The sequence below is a fragment of the Poromitra crassiceps genome, assembly GCF_964638095.1.
Source record: "Poromitra crassiceps genome assembly, chromosome: 1".
Taxonomy (NCBI): Eukaryota; Metazoa; Chordata; class Actinopteri; order Beryciformes; family Melamphaidae; genus Poromitra; species Poromitra crassiceps.
Window position 1 is genome coordinate 32,276,160 of NC_139623.1, and position 20,600 is coordinate 32,296,759.

General features: G+C 42.8%; 1 protein-coding gene across 1 annotated transcript in view; it reads right to left on the reverse strand.

The window, feature by feature from the left end:
• Positions 1–411: 411 nt before the first annotated feature.
• The window catches only part of ankfy1 (ankyrin repeat and FYVE domain containing 1), a 59,024-nt gene continuing 38,835 nt past the window's right edge, over positions 412–20,600 (reverse strand). Inside the window, exons 17-25 of the mRNA XM_083636160.1 lie at positions 19,511–19,667; positions 16,420–16,620; positions 7,698–7,874; positions 6,560–6,707; positions 5,870–5,960; positions 5,162–5,286; positions 3,647–3,793; positions 3,459–3,549; positions 412–2,218 (exon numbers count right to left, since the gene is read on the reverse strand). Coding sequence (XP_083492286.1) covers positions 2,086–2,218; positions 3,459–3,549; positions 3,647–3,793; positions 5,162–5,286; positions 5,870–5,960; positions 6,560–6,707; positions 7,698–7,874; positions 16,420–16,620; positions 19,511–19,667 — 1,270 coding nt within the window. The 3' untranslated portion in view covers positions 412–2,085. The remainder of the gene's footprint in view (positions 2,219–3,458; positions 3,550–3,646; positions 3,794–5,161; positions 5,287–5,869; positions 5,961–6,559; positions 6,708–7,697; positions 7,875–16,419; positions 16,621–19,510; positions 19,668–20,600) is intronic.

Consider the following 20,600-nt stretch of genomic DNA (forward strand, 5'->3'; position numbering starts at 1 on the left):
GGAGCATGGGCACCTGGCCAATCCTGGCACTTGACTGCTGCGTAGGCGGGCACAGGGCGTGGTCCGCGTCCAGCAGGGATCCAAGTAAAGGACCACTGAGATATGGTCGTTGCCTATTTTTTTTCTTTTCGCAATTCCGATTTTATATTTATCAGATAGTCACAATAGACAATAAAAGCACTTTTTTTTCAATGCTCTTTTCCTTTTTTCATACTTTCCCAGACCTGGGAAAATACTAAAATCTAATTCCCTACTGCATTGCAGGCTTTCCCCACTAGAGGGAGCTCCGCACTCAGCGCCAAATGCTGCCTTCAAGTACTCATCGTAAACTCCTGCATTCAACCTCTCAAGCATTTGAGTGCTTTTGGGAAAAAGAATAAACGCTACACCTTATTCGTATTTTGATGACCTTTATGTAAAGTTGTCCTCCCTTTCTCTAAAAGGATACACCAGGAAGAAACAGGCTAGATATCTGAGCATACAGATACAATACAATGTGCATAAAAGATTAAACAATGTGCATAAAAGATTAACAGAGGCAAGATTTAAGTTTGTCACAATGACAAGCACAAACTGCATTAAGTACAAAACAGTTGTAGTGGTCAAAAATATCACACATTTATCTGTACAATTTAACAATACCTAATGTGGCCCCCCTGCCAGGCCATCCCTCCACTCCACATTCTCCACAATGATCAGAAATGTCATGTAATCTTGATAAAGTGCACCTGTTAGGCTTAGAAATCAAGAAGCATTAAATGTGACGGTCAAGACAATACCTTGACTTGAGGCAACACGGGATCAGGTTCACAACTCCAACGAAGACCTCATGACAGACAAAAACGGAATGTAATCATTTGGTGACTGATTTTGGAAACACGATTTATGATTATGACAATAACATGTAAAGGCTACAAATTATATGACATGCATAGACATACTAGGTATTTTTCTAACTTCATGAAGATCATTTCGGTTTTGATACAATGTTTATATTCCACTGTTGTGATAGAAAAAAAGGGGGGTTTCTGAGATCACATTTTCCTCATTTGCCGAGTTAAAAATGGCAGTTTACCACTAAATTACTTGGTTCGATGCTTATAAATGGTACACCATGTACCAACCACGTGGGAAAAACAACTTTTATAAATGAGTAATTAACATAAGCCATTTCACATCTTTATCCAGTAGTATCATCTCTCAACTGTAACTGTAAATTAATACAGTGCCAATCTGTGTAAATTTAATTCTGAATCTCTGATTGAAGTAGATATGAACACATCTGGAACCTCTATAAAAAAAGCTCAAGTCTTGTCCCTTAAGATCCTACTGGCCTGTCAAACTTTACCCAGTCAATACAGAATTGTGGCAATGGACAAGTGAAAGATGTCGAGAAGAATACATGCGATAGCGCGGCCCTCCAGAATCCAGTGTTCTGTGGGCATTTGACATTCAGAGGTGGTTTACTCGGGTCTTGGTCAGCAGCAGCCTCTGCTCCCTTATGTAAGTATTCATGCAGTGCCGTAAAGTGTTTATCAGTGGGGACGTCAGAGCAAGAAAGGTCCTGAAGGTGAAATTATCCATTATCAACTACCCACCAGAGAACAGGGTAAACCCCTCTGAAAGCTGATTTGATAATACAATACATGTTTCATTGAATTCATCATTGAATTGAACTGACTGTGCGCAGCAATTGTTTGCTAGTGATATCTAGATCTAATCATTACAAATGTCATTGAGGTTGGAAAGACAACCCGATTAACATTTCCATGTCCAAGAAACTCAGTCCAGCCGTCACTGAGCTGGTGAGCTTTTCATTTCCACTTTCACATGATACTTGGATATCAAAAAAGAAAAGAATGAAAAACAAACAGACAATGTTTTCACTTTCTATTTGAAAAGTCCCTCTGGAACATTAATAGTTGTTCATAGACTGGAATAGAATAGAGGTGGTGGTCCATAACTGTCTGGGGATCTCCTGTTAGTATGTCCTGCTACTGATGTCCCTTCTCCTGGCAAGCCACAGTGCCAAGCTGGGCCTGGCGTGGCCACCGTGGGAGGGTGGAGGATAGACGGGCCGCTGCATTAGGATACCCCTCCCAAAGTTAGCACATCAAAGCAGATGTCGCACACCCTCACAGGCTTGTTCAAGTCGAACTTGATGATGGGGATCTCCTTTATAGAGCACTTGTGGCACAACAGGCGCCCACAGTGACGGCTGACGTGAAAAGTTGAGGAGACAGGATTAATAGTTACACATAATGCAAACATGATTGAAAGAAAATCATAATCTATTGCATATATAGTAGGGATGTCACAATATATCGTCCCACAATATATTGCGATATCAAAACGTGACAATATGTATCGTTGAGATTAAATCTCATATCGCGAGAAAAAGAAGCTGAACATGGTGGCACTGATCTGCATCTGATTGCATGCTTGCTCTCCTTTTCATTGCTTTGTTTGAACAGACGAGGGACGTTACAGACACGGAGGATGAAAATGGTGAAATTACTCAAATTAGCGTGGAGGATGCCCCCTCAACTTACAAATCGATCGCAAAAAAATATTGTTAAAATATCGTATCATATCGTTATCGTGAACCCAATATCGTGTATCGTATTGTATCGTGAACTGAATGTATCGTGACACTCCTAATATATAGTACTGTATAGTCTTAAGGCCTAAGACTATACAGTACTAGTTTTGAGTTTAAAGTGATAATCTCTAAATTTTGTTCTCTTGGGTGACACCTATGGCGATGGGTGGTAATTGCAGGTGAGATCCAGGTGTTGCATTATGTGACATCACTAATGTCACATAATGTCACTGCAAAGGCTTCCATCAATGGACCATAGCTTCAATCAACATTGTGAGTGACTCCTTTTTTTTTTTAGATGAAAATCTTTTAGATTATAACTTTAAATCAGGATTCTGAGAATAAAGTCAGAATTCTGAGATTAAAGTCAGAATTCGAAGTTACTGTCAGAATTTTGAGAAAAAAAGCCAGAATTTTTAGATTAAAGTCAGAATTCTCAGATTAAAGTCAGAATTCTGTGGGGAAAAAGAAGCATAATGTGACATCACTGACGATGTCACTGATGATATTATCGATGGTGTACCGGAATTTGAATGTCTCGGGTCCCTATATTTTTGTGACGTCAAAATAGGATCACAAGCCAAAAAAGGTTGGGAACCCCTGTTTTAGGCACATGTAAAAAAATAATCCCTAAAGCGAAGATGCTATAAAAAATAATGAAATTTAAGGTTTCTAAGTATCACACACACACATATACATACATACTGTATATATATATATATATATATAAACAGCAGTCACTGACACACAAATGCAGAAAACAAATACATAAACATCTAAGACCAAATTAATTTGAAAAAATCTAGGGTGCAAGACTTTTGCACAGTACTGTATATATAAAGAAAACACTACTAACCAGTGATGTTTCCGTGTTGTAACACCAAACTTGGCAGCACATTCATAGCAGTTGGACCCATCACACCATGGGGGCTCTTTGGACAACATATCTAAACCAACAACAAAAAACACCAAATTATTACCTAACTTTTCAACTGTATTTAGATTTCTCTGTGTTTAGAATATGGTAACTGTTAGAAAACGGACCTAGAAGGCGGAAGAGCAGCTGTTTGGTGGCCACTTGGTAGTTGAAGATGTTGATGCCCTGATTGTTGTTGACGCCCAATCGAGCCCCGGCCCTCACAATGGCACGGCACAGGTTAGCGTTTCCTTTCATGTAGGCTAGAAGCAGAACTGCAAGATAACCAGCACATGTTTATTCTATCGCAAGAGCATCTTTCACTTTATAATGAGGATTACTCTTCTACTTTGACAATAGAGCTTAACGGTCACGTGGCACCTCGGTCCCGGAAGAGTATTTCCCCGTTCATTTTCTGCAATGTGATTTTGATTATTAGCCATAATGCCGTAACCACCCAAGGTAGACTTACCACAGGCAGACTTACCAAGGTAGACTTACCAAGGTAGACTTACCACAGGTAGACTTACCACAGGTAGACTTACCAAGGTAGACTTACCACAGGTAGACTTACCACAGGTAGACTTACCACGGTAGACTTACCAAGGTAGACTTACCACAGGTAGACTTACCAAGGTAGACTTACCAAGGTAGACTTACCACAGGTAGACTTACCACATGTAGACTTACCACATGTAGACTTACCAAGGTAGACGTACCAAGGTAGACTTACCACAGGTAGACTTACCAAGGTAGACTTACCACAGGTAGACTTACCAAGGTAGACTTACCACAGGTAGACTTACCAAGGTAGACTTACCAAGGTAGACTTACCACAGGTAGACTTACCAAGGTAGACTTACCACAGGTAGACTTACCAAGGTAGACTTACCACAGGTAGACTTACCAAGGTAGACTTACCACAGGCGAGCTAGTTGTGAAACGATGCTATATGTTCTTGTAGGTAGAAGCCATAAATCTGTATATCATCCTTATTCATTAAAAAAAATCATGGAGAACTACTACACTACGACATATTTGATTGGTGGAGCTTGCTGTATGATTGTCTGTGATTGGTGGAGCACACTGGGTGCTATGGAACTAGTGAAATATCTCTGGCTAGGCTACTACGAACGTGACTGAGTGACTGAAAGTATATTATCGAAACTATTACGAGTCATGCTGCTTTCAACGCCAGCACCCATTTTGAAATCCGTTACCCGCTTCATTCACATTAATGCAAGGAAATGCATCTATCTACGATAACGTTAGCCATGGAGCTAATATAACGCCGGACCTGGAAGAGCGCTGGTCCCGCCCACTGGCACTCAGAGTGCTCTCCCATTGGCTGAAATGCTCTGTTGCTCAATCATCCACTAATCTGATTGGCCGGAAATGTACATTTGGATGTTTTTCAACTCTGAATCAAATGTTTTCTGGTCACGATTCTCTAGCTGGCCGGTTGGCTTGGTTCCAGGCTTAAAACTCTTTAGATAAGGATTTTTCCAAAAGTGATTGACAAAAATGAATGGTGAAATACTCTTCTGGAACCAGAGGTGACTTTCACGATGTGAGGTGAGTGTTGAGCTTTATTAAGCAAGCCAATTCTAGTCACACAGTGATGGATCCAAATGTTCCTCTACCTGTGTTCCCTTCATTATCTGGTTTGTCCAGAGGGTATTCAGGCATGCACTCCAGGAACAACTCAAAAATGGCAGCAGCATTCTCTTTCCCATAATGCCCCAGGACGTGCATTGGTGACTGACCCCTGGGCAGACGAAACAATCAGAGCATGAGGAAATAAGGAATCACACATCTACAGAGACTTACATGAGGCTTTTGATCCAATGTTGGAACTGTCAGTTGCATGTTTCTCTAACCCCAATCTGGCCACCCAGAGTCTATCAGTCTGACAACTAAGAAGACTCTGGGGACAGACAGCCCATATTTCAGGGTTTCCGGTGTAGAATGGACATCTGCGCCAAGACTTCTGCTTTCGTCATTGTTTACAGTCCGACGATGTCTCATAGCAGTTATCCGTTTATAAAGATTAGCCGAAATGTTGTCTGGACCAAAAACATCTACCAAAAGTTCAGCCTATCAACTCCAACTCCATTCTCGTGTCAATCGGATTGTATACAATGTCCACGGCACATGGAAGCTGAAGTCTTGGCACCGACATTGCTCAACACCAGAAACCCCATAATATCAGCCGTCTGTCAGACTGATGACTAATAAGATTGATCTAACCTCTATTTGCTAAATTCTTGTTTATATTCTACTGTTTTGTTTTCTTTGCTGTATCTTGTTACCATTTGTTGTTTTGTTTTTGTTAAAGACACTGAGTGTACCTGAGATTGAAGGCCTCAGCGTCAATGTTGGACTCTGTGAGAAGGGCTCGGACATTATTAAGGCGACCCTGCATCACAGCCAGGTGTAGAGCTGGGAACAGCAGGCAATAAGACAACACAATGTTATGAACAAAGGGACAAGAAACAAAAGAACAGCCATAAAGATGAATACCACATTAGAGAAACTCTTACTGTCATTCTTAGAATTGATACTACTGACCTACTTGAAAAAAAGTATAAACACCAAAACCAGCAGAGTCTTATTATGCAAAGAAGGGAAAAAAAGCGGTGTACGGCCATCAAAAGAATGACAATCCTTACTTTGAACTTGATATGGGGGTATAAGATTCTGTTGAAGGTGTTGAAGTAAGCGGTGCAGGTTTGCACAGGTCAGACCCTTCCCGCCCGCCTCTCTCTGGCACTGTGTGTGCGTGCCGTGCCGCGTGTTAAGTGCATTTGAGCTGCTCTCTCCATAGCATGGTAAAGTCTCACCATCGCAGCTGCCCACCCACAGAGCGGTAACGCCGAGCCCTGGCACTGTGTGTGTGTGTGTGTGTTTCACCCTGCAGTTTCACCGGCTTTGAGCCGCGCTCTCTCTCCATTCTGTCTCTCGCCTACTTGTAGAGTCGGGGGGGGGGGGGGGGGGGGGGCACTGCTTAAAAACCTATGAAGTGTAATAAGTTACTGTACCATTATTGCCATTCTCATCCTCAGCAGCGAAGTCTACTCCATTCTCCAGCAACACAGAGCAAATAGTAGCCAGGTCCTGCTGGGCGGCCAAGTGCAGGGCTGTCTGCCTGTGTTTGGTCAGCTCATTCACTTTGGCCCCAGCAAGCAGCTGGAAGCAGTAACACACGCGTACATGCACGCGCACACACACATGCACGCACGCACACACACATGCACGCGCACACACACATGCACGCACGCACACACGCACGCACGCACACACACACAAATAAGACATTAGCATCTCTACTACATTTCCCATTCCCTCCCCACCTCCTCCCTTTTCCTGCTCTCTCCTCCCCCACATTCCCCCTGCTCTCCCTTGCTCCCCCTCCTCCCTTTTCCTGCTCTCTCCTCCTTCCCCTTCCCCACCTCCTCCCCTTCCCTACATTTCCCATTCCCTCCCCACCTCATCCCTTTCCCTGCTCTCCCCGCTGTCCCTCCCCAACCCCTCCCTTTTCCTGCTCTCTCCTCTCCCACATTCCCTCCCCACCTACTCCCTTTCCTGCTCTCTCCTCTCCCACATTCCCTCCCCACCTACTCCCTTTCCTGCTCTCTCCTCTCCCACATTCCCTCCACTCTCCCTCCCTTGCTCCCCACCACCTCCTCCCTTTTCCTGCTCTCTCCTCTTTCCCCTTCCCCACCTCCTCCCCTTCCCTACATTTCCCATCCCCTCCCCACCTCATCCCTTTCCCTGCTCTCCCCGCTGTCCCTCCCCAACCCCTCCCTTTCCTGCTCTCTCCTCTCCCACATTCCCTCCACTCTCCCTCCCTTGCTCCCCACCACCTCCTCCCTTTCCCTGCTCTCCCCTCCCCCACATTCCCATGTTCCCTCCCCCTTCTCCCCCCTTCCCTGTTCTCTCCTCCCCCACATTCCACCCCCCTTTTCCTCTATCATGATTGTTCAATCTTGTTATTATTACTACTGTAATTGCTACTGTTGTGTCAGCTAGATTTAGCTAGACATATTTTCTGTGAAGTCCTCTGAGACATGCTTGTGAATTAGGGCTATACAAATAAACTTGACTTGACCTCTATTCTAATACTTAAACTGACATGAATAGTAAATACTGAGGTACAAATGGATTCTCCTATTTTACCAGGTTGCGGACAATGATCTCAGAGCCAGCCTGGACGGCCAGGTGGAGAGGGGTGAGCTTGGCTGTGTCTTGAACCCTGGAGTTGACATTCGCCTGGACACTGATGAGGAACAGGACACTTTCGATATCGGAGTTCTGCACGGCTACATGGAGGAAGTTACGCCCTTTGTTGTCCACCTGGACAGAGAAAGGTCAGATGGGCTTCATACACAGAGCGGTCAGTTAGCTCCACTTCTATTCATCTATTGCAGTGATTCCCAAACTGTGGGCGGTCTGCCCAGCTGGTGGTCCGCCAGAGCATTGCAATAATAACAATAATCATTTTAAACTAATACAGACAACAGTTTTTATATAATACACATTAACCCTGAGGAGTAGGCTTGTGCCGAATATCGTAATATTCTGGAAATATCTTTCTGAGGCTGTAGCGGAGTGGTTTTCAAACTTTTTGTGGCCAAGGCACACCAACGGGCAAGCCAAAATCTCAAGGAACACCTGTTTTCATATGCATACAAAATAGTCTGTAAATGCTTTCACAAGCAAATTTAACAAAATAATTCAAGAATCCATTTGAAACGTTGTAAAATTACATCAAAGCAGCAACATACCATTTCATAAATCCAATTAATTGTTTAATCAGAATATCAGAGCAATTTAAACATTCTGTTATTAAACATGAAAGTTTCTTATCTGATCTATTCTCCCTCCCTACCTTTTCCATCCACCTGTTACTCAGTCATCTGTGCTGTCTGTCTGACTGACTGACCACACTCTTCATTGAATGCAGTTTTTTCTCATATCATCATCATCCTCTTTCTCTGTTGTCATGGGGGTTTGGGGGGGAGAGGGTCGGTGCTCCCGTCAGCAAACAGAGTCCATGCGAGGGAAAACATTAGTGAAAGTAACCAAAGTGAAATAATTGCTTTACTTTTCATCGCCATTTGAAATAATTTGAAATGTGGCTTTACAACGCTGTTAAACCGTTGTTTTGTTGAAATGCACCACATTACCTGGAGGAGTTCATGTTTGCTTCCCTGGCTATGGTGTGTGTCTGTGCGCCTCCACTCGGAGTCTGGCTTGACTTCAAGCACGCACTGTGCATGCAGGCTAAACTAAGGAATAGTCCATTTATCTGTCAAGCAAGCGTGCGCGAGGGGGGGTTGGGTCGGGTGTCATCAATTGAAAATGTTAATATAATAATTTGATAATTTTGAGGTTTAATCAGTTAGAATAGTGACATAATTGTATGTTTCATAATAAATATATAGCTGTCTGAGTCCCCTTTTAGTTGTTGGCACCAGGCAGCTCAATTACCCTGGTGTCACAAAATCCCACAGCACACGTGGACTGGCACACCATTTGGGAGCCGGAAAACAGGAACAGGAAAAACAGAAACAGGAAAAAAGCATACAAACACCATAAAATGTAATTAAAATACTTTTGAGCCCTACTCAGCAAATATGCTGGTTTTCAGAGGGTTCCTGTCCTGCAGCAAGAGAAAAAAGAAGAGACAGTTAAAGTGATAGATATGTAGAAGAAGAAGATGGGAACATTTTGAGAAAATAAATAAGAGGGTTTAGGATTGTCTGACTTAGGCCATGAGGCAGCTACAAGTGTTGCCTCATTACCCAGGTCAGTGACCGCTGACCTGCTCCCCCAGTAAGAGATTTTTATACAGCAGTTTAAAACCAGTAAAAGATGCCAGTAAACTATTGCGTAAATATAGCGGAATCTCGTTCCAGGTTACTGTACCATTGTAAAAGAAAGATCGCTGTCCATAATTATTTTTATATCTAGGAAGAGGATTTTCAGAATTTGTGATGGCACGAGTGGTTTGTGTTTGTCTTGTGGCTGAGAACCTGGGAAGAAGAGAACTTAAGGGATGGCGTAAGGTGATATTGAATCTGATAATAAAGTTTCATTGATGTTAATTTGAGATCGTCAAAATGTAATGCACTAGCTCTTTCGAGTGCAATACAGTAGTGCCAACGATATGGTAAATTTACACAGATTTTGTAGGCACGATTGCATAATTGCTCAATGATTCGTCGTCTTGAGGGGTGACTAACATTTCGCACAGCGTCATCAGTCAAACGATGACTCTGATGAAGACGCTGTGCGTCGAAACGTTAGTCACTGCATCTTATTAAAATAACTTTCCAGTGAATCGAGTGCTCCAGGATCCTCTTTATACTGAGGCAATAAGAGATGTTTGACAGTAGAACTGCATTCACATACATATGGGCTAGTTTGAGAGAGATATGGGTGCATTTTTTTTAAAGAAAAAAATCTTTGTTTAATTTGTTACACTACCTTATCTATGTGTAATTTATATGTAAGATTTGTGTCTAGTAGGATTCCTAGGTATTTGTATTTATTTATTTACTAGTCTACGGCTAAAGGCTCATCATTTATCATTATAGGTTGATACTTTGGCAACTGTTTCAGAGGGGATTTAAAATACATGCATTCAGTTTTTTTTTACATTTAAAATAAGATGATTTGCATGTAGCCATTTATGGAGATGCCAGTTTTGTGTTAATTACGTTTATGTCTCGGTCTGATACATACACCACTGTGTCGTCTGCTACATTATGGCTTGTGTTAAAAAGCAAGTAGATGGCAATTCATTTATATATACTGTACATCAAACAACAGAGATCCCACTATTGACCCCTGAGGAACCCGATGTTACATGGAGCCTATGGGGACTTAGATTGTTCGATGGGTTCTTTAAAGTCGAAATGAACCCAACGGAATGCAAGTAGCGCGAGGGTCGGAGACGTTTCAGAGTCTGAAAACAAATCTTGTCTGAGATGACAGGGTTGAGAGGTGGACCATATAGCGTGTCGATGATTTGATTTGACAATTCTGGGGATTGGCTTAGGCATTGGCCAATCCTGCCGTGTTCCGCCCCCAATTCGAGTGGGATTCAGCGTGTTGTCGTGCTACGCGAGTGGGATCCGCCGAGTACCAGGCAGCCAGCAGCTGCTGTGTGGAACGGAGCGGACAATCCGATGCATTGGTGCTGCCCGCCCGCCTGGAATCTCCGAGGGGTGACCCCTGACAACCACACACCTTAGATTACATTAAGAGTTGATGGTTGGCCGTCTGAAATCAATAAAAATAGCACCAGTTATTTGTCTGTTATTTAGGCTACGTTCACACAGCAAAGCTTAGTGCTCAATTCAGATTTTTTGTGTGGCTGTTCACACAGACGTTTTCAAAGTGGCCAATATCAAATTCCAGTGTGAACAGGTCACGGCCCTGAAGTGACCCGCATGCGCAGAAGAACAATAACGTCACAGGCAGCACACTGCTGTTCTACGTAATCCCAGAAGAAGACAGCAGTAAACATGGCGGTAGCTGACGGTGTTGTTTCATGTTTTGTTTCCAGTTTAATTTATAAGTTATTGTGCAGTGGAAGCCAGCGAATATGGGAGCAGATGATAGCGAGGAGGAGAAAGAGAGCCAAAATGTTAATGATGCTTTCTGTGGGGCAATAGCTGCTACTTCTGTACAGAGGAATTTGTGGATGCGGAGTCGATGCCAGGAGTAGTGGGACCGTGACGTGCATGCCTATTGCCTACACTGAAACAGTTCATCAAAAATTTCAGGATGTCAAGGGCTACTTTGAACTACATCTGTCAGCGCCTCACTACAGGCGACCCCTCAAGTTTTGCTAGCACAAAAGTGTCACTCCAAATTAGGGATGTTCATTTTGAAAATTTTCCAAAATCGATAATCGGTGAAAACTAACGATCAATTATCGATTATCGATCATATTAATACTTAGAAAATTTTCAATATATATATATATATATTTTTACAAAATGAATGCCTATGGCAGAAAATACGAAAGACAACGTGTTCTCCTCAATGAACTCTTTATTTCAATGTGTCTCCTCTCCAACACTCGCATGCCGGTGTGAATTTCCCATGTTTAAAACAGTTTTGTTGGCACAAAGGCCCGTGCCCAGCCAGAAAACTAGAGACTATATGAAGCTCCACCTCACGTTAGTCGGCTGTGCAATGGAGAGGGGCGAGGAGGAACGAATTCCACCCAAACCTAGTCCAAAAAAAAAAAAAAAAAAAAAATTTTTTTTTAAATAATTTAAAAATCGATCCAAATGCCACAGGATCGATTCCAATCCTTAACGATCAATTATCGATTTTCGATAATTGATGAACATCCCTACTCCAAATACTTATGAGGTCTAAGGTTGCAGGTGTCCTCCATGTCTGTAATCAATACTGACTGCCCACCTGGCCCTCCCGCCAGCGAGGAATAGTGACAAATGTCGCTCTAGAGTGACGTACAAATCACATTGAAGTCTGATACAGGCCACATGTCTGTTCACACCCAGGTCACATTCCAAAAAATCTGATTCAAATCAGATTTTTTTTCACATTTGAAAGTAGCCCAGGTCAGATTTAAAAAAGTCACATTCCATGTGACTTGTACTGTTCACACAGTCATGGAAAAGACTTGGGGAAAAGATCAGATACGGGCCACTTGTGCCTGCTGTGTAGCCTAAGCCTGTCTGATATGTTCGGTTAAATATAATGAAGCAGTAAAAAGAGTAAAGACCTATAATGAGACCTTGTCTCATTATAGGCGAGCGAGGCTCCGCGAGTCATGTGCGGACCTCACGCTGGGGCAGATGCTTTTATACTCAGAACGGCAGCCAAGTGATCAGCATGTTAATTGTACAATGGTAATAGTGAGAACAGCCCGTGAAAAGTCGCAATGAAGCGCAAATTCACTCTCAAATGACCGTATATCAGCACATAGCGAATAGCCGTTTCAGATCTCAGCCCTGATAGCCTGCTGCTTTTAATCTCTCTCAACCATGCTCTCAACACAACACATTTACTTGTTGCAATGACTAAAAACGAACAGTTGCAAATCAAAGTTTAGCCTACCACATGGGTCAAGAAATGGGTTGAAAACACAGCTCAGTGTTCAGGGCTCAGTGGCTCGAATGCGTCCATGTTTGGAGAGAAGGTACGCGCTGTGCGGCTGTGGGGGTCGCGCCCAACACATTGACGTCATTGGACGCTCGCACCGCTCGCTCCTCGCGGGGCACGGCAAGCATAAAACAAGCTTTATTCGTCTACTGCAGGGTTCTCCAAATAGCGGCCCACACTGGAATTCCAAAAAATAAAAATAAATAAATTACAGTGCACCTGAACGCAACATGCAAGATACCTGCTAAATAAGTGTGCAAATGTTCATGTCATTCTGGCCAATACTCCACTTCTGTTATGACATTTCAGTCTGGAATATGGAATATCTTTCAATAATCTTTATGACTAAAAGGCTCAAAGTAATCTCATGTGTAAGAAATGACTGTTCTACATTGAGGAAGTTTGAAGCAAAAAATGTAAATCATTAACTTGTTGGTTTTGGATTTATTTAGCTTCAAGAGTGCATTTTTGTTCTTGTGTGACCCTCAACCCAGGCTTTGAGAATCCCGGGCCACTTACTGATACTTATGCTTAAATTAACACACTCATATTCTGGTTTATTTCAAGAAAAACATTTTGGCTAGTGGAAATTCTAATTGGCTGGTAACTTTAAAATCTAGCAGCCATATTTGGCAGTAGGGGTGTGAAAATTTATCGTATAATCGATGCACGTGTGAATCGAATCGTTGACAGATGAATCGTTGAATCGTTTATGTTTAAATTTCTGTTGACATTCAGATTTTAACCCTTGTACCCCGGAGGCGCGGAATCCTCAATTTACTATTGGTCCATCTGATGGACCTTAACGGGTATCGTGTACTAATTTATAAATATTAATTTAAATTTTTAAATTTTTGACTGTTTATAATTCATTGGTAACTTCTTCCCTAATACCTCATACCAACATTTCATACCTATTCGAATTTTAACCCCTCAAATGCCAGTGTACAGTAAGTACAGTAAAAAAAAAAAAGTGATTTTTTTTTCCATTTCCATAAAGACAAACTGGCTTTGGGTCTGATATTATGGGCAAGTTGGGGTGTTTTACAAAAGTCACCACTGCAAGATGCCTAGTATCAAAGATTCGCAGGCATGATGTCACAATAGCTATGACATCACTAGCCTATGACATCATCAGTGATGTCATGAGATGATTTTTTGTCAATAATATGTCACTAGCTGTGTTTCCATTACAGTTTTTCGCAAAATAATTGCGATATTTCTACAATTTCGACAATGTACAATTGCGACTTGTAGGCGTTTCCATTGAAGTTACGTTTGAGTGACGGCGCACACACCTGAACGAAATTCCCCGTTGCAGCAGCTGCCACAGTGATTACGCACGGGGATCTGCCCCAAATCCCGTCCCCTGCATGCTCAATGCAAATCACAACATGAAGTTACAACGCATATAAACGAGCCTGATTATCAATTCAAACGAAAATGAGTGTCAACATATTGCTGGCTGCAGTGAATGCAGTGAGCGCGAGAGGCAGAGGAAAAAAGGTAGCCTACAACTGCGCGCACACAGACAGGCAGCCTGTCACCATGGACCGATTTCTGTCATTAAACATGATCTATATTCCCCAGCTCCGCTTTTGCACAACACTCGTCTTTCTGCTAGGTAGCGTTGCTTAAAAGTTTTCCACTTGCTGCGGAGGTTTTGCCACGGCGAACCCTTTCTCCCTCATTTTCCTTTCATTTTCCGCTCCGTTTCCAAAGGGGAAGATGGGTCACATGACATGCAAATGCGAAAAATGTGTTTCCATTACACTTTTGCGATAAACTGCTATATCGACACGTCTGAAAAACCACCTCATGAGAGCGCAAAAACTTTTTGCGATATTTGGGAGGTTTTTCGAAATTTACGTGTTTCCATTACCCACTTTCTATTGCGATATATAGATTTTGCGCATTTCTGAGAGTAATGGAAACACGACTACTGATGACATTACTGATGATGTCACAGACATTGTGACATCATCAGTGGGTTTTTGTATTTTTTGTAAAAATAGTATTTTTTCATATTTTGAGCCAAAAATCCAAAAAGCGCATGTTTTGGACATCCAGCCATTTTCCCCAAAAAACACAAACGAGCTTTAGTCCAGCATCTATCCTGGTCTAAAGGCTTCAAATCAGTAGTGTGGACTGTCAAATTCAGTTTTATAATATTTTCCCATCTTTGGCATAGGAATCAGTTTTTTTTTACATTTCATGTAAACTGTATGGAATTGATTGCTATGCCAAAACTGGGGGAATATGGGGAAATAGGCAAACACATTAGAAACTACAATTTTAACCGCTTGAGTCAAGGTGAGATGTGTAACATCAAGGAAATAATGATTTTTTGAAAAATTTGCTGGAAGTAAAAAAAAAAATGTTCTTTTTGTGCAAAATTAACATTGAAATCAATGGGACAACTATGCAATGGACTTTGAGACCATGTAACTCCCCCAAAATTTCTACCAACTCCAAGGTTAGATATTAAGGTCAAAGTTCAAGGTATTTGGTCCAGGATGCCCGCTGAAATAAATGAAATAAATTAATTTTGTGAAAATTTGCTGGGAGTACCAATAGAGTGGTTTCAATGGAAGTCAATGGGTCCATCAGATGGACCAGTAGTAAATTGAGGAGTATTTTTGAAAATAGGTCTTAGGATCGTATAAAAATGATAACTATGATTGATTTTTGTCAAATACCCCCAAAAAAATACCTAGCCTTAATTTAAGACCATATACTCAAAAAATGCCGAAACGGCCCATACGCGAATGCAGGAAAAGTCCATCAGATGGACTAGCGGGGTACAGCACTTTAAAGTAAAAAAGGGACTTGATATTTATCTGACTGCTTGTATTAATTGATGAAAAAGTAGCCATGTGCAGAGCATCGTGGAATCGAATCGAAGACAGATGAATCGTAATCGAATCGAATTGTGAGGCCAGTGAAGATTCACAGGCCTAATTGGCAGGTGGTCAAAAAAGTTAATTTCAAGCTCTAAGGATCAAATATTAAGACTGAATAATGACATGACAACTGTTAATTTAAAATTAGTTACCGGTATTCCTCTAAATCGGGCTTCAAATGCCCCAAATTTCCTGCACCTAGCGCCGTTCAGCCCTTGCCCTCAGCAAAATGTGGCCCTTGGTGAAAAGTAATTGGGGACCCCTGGTCTACTGTGTGAAACAAGGGCAGTTTTGTTTGGTTCAAAGTGAGAGACTGTGTTTGTAGCCTGTGTGATTAATCACGTGCAACGGGTCAGGGCGCAGGTCTTATATTAACGGGTCTGGGCGGGGCCGGTTTTGATTTTGAGATAATCATGGGTAATGGGGCGGGCACAGGTCTTATATTGACGGGTCTGGGCAGGCACGGGTTTGCAAAATTGGACCCGTGCAGGATTCTGTTTGGTGGTTTATATGTGATGATAATGCCAAGTTCATGTTCAGCTGAAAGAGGTAATTTAACAGCCAAAGTCTCAGAGTGTGCCTGGGTTTGGAAATGTATATTAGTAGAGGGGTATTTATTCTTTATATACATCGCAACACCCCCCCCCCCCCCTCATCAGCCCTGTCAAGTCAAATAAGATTGTAATTGTCAATGTTTCAATTCATTGAATCGTATCATATCATATCGCTTTAAATGAGCAAATATCGTCCTTGGATCGTATTGCAACCACGTATGGTGACATGTGTATCGTATCATTGTTAAAACGTATCATTACATTCCTAGTGGTATAGAGATAGAGACAATCTACCTGCTCAGCAGCGCCCGGCTCCCTCTTGAGGATAGCCTCTGCAGCCTTGTTGTTCTTGTGGGTCATGGCACAGGCGAAGGGGGTCATGCCCTGCCGGTCACGTATGTTGAGACGGATGTCCGGGTGGGAAATAAGCAGCTGGATAATGACGCTGTGCTGGTTGCTAATGGCAACGTGGATGGGAGCTCGGCCCTCTGCATCCTAGGGGAAATTGACACACACTGAGATTAAACAATGAGAAAACGAGCGGAGACGCACAACCATTCCTGAACTGTATGCTTTAGTGACAGGCTCTCTGAGGACGGAACATACAGTTAGGTCCATATATATTTGGACATTGGACACAACACAACACAACACTTCCATAGCCAGCCTTCAAAATAAAAGCTATCTGTACGCCCTCTAGAAAATAACGTGAAACTCAGCCGTCACCATAGAAATAGCTTACACTGGCAAAATGTCCTCTGACAATGTAACAAGCCTGTTTATCGCTGCTTTTCACCTTACCTGCTGCTACACATGTCGACTCAGCGTGGGTGACTTTAGCTGCTAGCTTTGTGTCGTTAGCAACATATGTTGCCTTCCAGTGCTGCCTTGGAAAGGTTTCAAGTCCAGCGGTGGATAAATTGCTTCTGGCCTGGGCAAAGTTTCCACTTTACCATCACATTCCTGTCCTTTCATGTAACAAATTATAAGTATGTGCATAATCCACCTGTCAAAAGTTGTAGACTGCGCGCTTCCCCATGCTGTCATTCTGTTTACAGTGATATTGACCATTACGGACACCGTAGTTTCAGGAAGTTATCCTAAAATAGATCGGCTGGAGGGACGAACCAATCGTCACTCCTCATGCCTAAAACCTAACCAATCGTGACTCCTCCCCTCCCCCCCAGCCCTTCCATTCTAGCCACACAAAGACTCACTCTGTTTACAGTCAGCTGTTGTTGCAATCGAGTGAATGAAACACGTGTGATGTTTTCTCCATAATTCTGCAGATTCAAACCCGATCCTAATGAAAATTGAAGAACTTATGTAACCCAAGTAACGACTTAAGTGTTTGATTAGTAACTGAAATGTGATTACGGGATTTAGGAACCGTAATGCCTTCCACCAGGGGTCCCCAACCTTTTTTGCATCGCGGACCGGTTTAATACTGACAATCTTGCTGCGGACTGGCGGCGGGGAAGGGGGGGGGGGGGTGTATGGGGAGTCGTGATATTAGACACAGCAAGTATTTTCCTTGCATGAACATAGCCTACTTTACACACCGTCATTAATATGTCAAGTTTTTCTTTTTTGTGGTCTTTTTTTATTTTTTATTGAAGGTATAGCAGCAGCAGCATGGAACAATAAGCAGTGATGCCTAACAAAGACATAATGCTATTGTAACGAATCAGGTATTCGTCCAAGGAACCGGAGACTTGAAGTTGGTACAAGGCTTTTATTCTGTGGCTTCACATCAACACCTAGCGGTAGCTTGGCTGCTAGCTCTACACACACGTCTGGTCAACGCTCTCTCCCAGCTTGACTGACTTCCGCCACGCAGCCGCTGGTCCCATACACACCCTTCCCCCTAGGAACAACCCACACATCTCAGTTCCTAGCTAAACACGGAAACACCACATTACCTGTAATTACCTGGATCGCTACACTATATACATTCAATAACAAAATATGTGAATAAAATAATACACAATAATAAAACAAAAAAACATACACCAATTAATTTGCCAAGTTGAAAGCTTTTCTTTCTTTCTATCTCGCTCTCTCTCGTTTCTCAAGCTCGTTGCACCCCGCCGCACATCTATGAGCGGGCCATCACGATTAATTACCTCCCGTGCGTGTGTGTGTGTGTGTTGTGGGCTGAGGAAAGGTGCGACCGACACAGGCGCTGCAATGCTGCTCTGCAGTCCGCACAGACAGGCCACATGCCAATTGTGCACAAATAGTCACAAATATGTCCTAAGCATTGTGCACTTTTCTCAACGGGATGTAGATCTTCTTTTCCTCCTCTGATTGGTTGCGCTCATGAAAGGTCAGCGACAAGTACATACAGAGACATACAAGTTCAATGCAATTACCACACACATAGCCTATAATAATATAGCCTATGTTTATAAAACAAACATTTTTTTTTTTTTTTTGTGGACCGGGCTCGCGGCCCGGTACCAAATGCGTTGCGGCCCGGTGGTTGGGGACCACTGCCTTACACTACTCGTTACCGACAAATGTAATGTGATTACAGTAATGCGTTACTTTGCAATGCGTTACCCCCAACACTGGTTGTCAGTAGTCACATCATCAAGGGAATCAGTTCCATGAACACTCATACATGCCCACGCGTGGACATGTATGAGTGTCAGTTCCATTTCCATTGACACTCATACATGCCCACACGTGGGCATGTATAGCTGTCAATGGAACTGGTTCCCTTGTTTTTTATTGATGATGCAACTGCTGACAACAGCAGTATTGTCCAAGTGTTTTGGACAATATTATCTGCTCATATTCAGTCAAAGGCTTCAGAACCCATTGGATGATTGCATGATTATGTTAGTTTGTCCAATTACTTTTGGTCCCTTAAAAAGGGGGGGCACAGTAGAAACTGTTGTAATTCCTGCCAGAGGTGTAGTGCTATCAGGAGAAGTCGGAGGAACGCACCTATAGCTATATGGGGAATACCCCCCTCTCCCGGTGCTATGCTCAAAATTATTATAATTATCACTGGGGGCAGTCGCACTCTTCTTCAGGCTGTCGTAAATAATAACCCAAAAAACAGCCCTTGGAGAAGTGTGGGAACGCCGTTCCCCCACGTTACATTAGCACTACACCTATGATTCCTACACTATTCACCTGATTTGGATGTAAATACCATAAAATTAAAGCTGAAAGTCTGCACTTCAAGCACATCTTGATTGTTTAATTTCAAGTCCATTGTGGTGGTGTACGCTCTGTACACCACCACAATGGACTTGAAATGAAATTGGAATGCTTGAATGCTTGAATGAAAATTGTGTCAATGTCCAAATATTTATGGACCTGACTGAGTGGGATCAGAGAACGCCGGGCCCAGTGACCGGGTGGGACGGACCTGTGCGTTGACATTGGCTCCGAACTCCAGAAGGCACTGCACCACGTCCTCCAGCCCCCAGCTGCCTGCCAGGTGCAGGGGCGTCTGTCCATCACGGGCCTCCTCGTCTCCCTCCCCATTAGGGCCTGGCTGCCGTGGACTGTTCACATCACAGCCACTATACACATGACACACACAGATGAGGACAGGCAGAGAGTTAGACAGCTAGCACTAGGGCTGTCCCCAATACCATATTCAGAGCTTTGAAGCTTCAGGAAGATCAATTCCCTCATAATCAAAGCTTCTACGGGGTACCCACGCACGAAAAACTCTGGTAATGTCCTGCGTAACGTCCTGAAAGGGGGAGACAGAGAGAGGGGGAGGGGGGGGCGGTTGGAAGAGAGGAGGGGACAAAAAACAAAAACGATATATAATATATATATATATATATATATATATATATATATATATATATATATATATATATATATATATATTATATAAATATATATTATATAAATATATATATTATATATATACACACATATATATATATATATATATATAGAGTAGTGGAGGCTAGATTAAGAGGAGACGTGAAGATTAGTGAGGAGCAGTATGGGTTCATGCCAGGAAGAAGCACGACAGTTCGCCCTGAGAATGCTGATGGAAAAGTATAGAGAAGGCCAGAAGGAGTTACATTGCGTCTTTGTAGACCTAGAAAAGGCATATGACAGGGTACCAAGAGAGGAGATGTGGTATTGTATGAGGAAGTCAGGAGTAGCTGAAAAGTATGTGAGAGTAGTGCAGGACATGTATGAGGGCAGTGCGACGGTGGTGAGGTGTGCAGTGGGAGTGACTGAGGGGTTCAAGATTGGGGTGGGATTGCACCAAGGGTTGGCCCTCAGCCCATTCTTGTTCACAATGGTGATGGACAGGCTGACAGACGAGGTCAGGCAGGAGTCCCCGTGGACTATGATGTTTGCAGACGACATCGCAATCAGTAGTGAGAGCAGGGAGCAGGTGGAAGAAAATCTAGAGAAGTGGAGGCATGCGCTGGAGAGAAGAGGTATGAAAGTAAGCAGAAGTAAGACAGAGTATATGTGTGTGA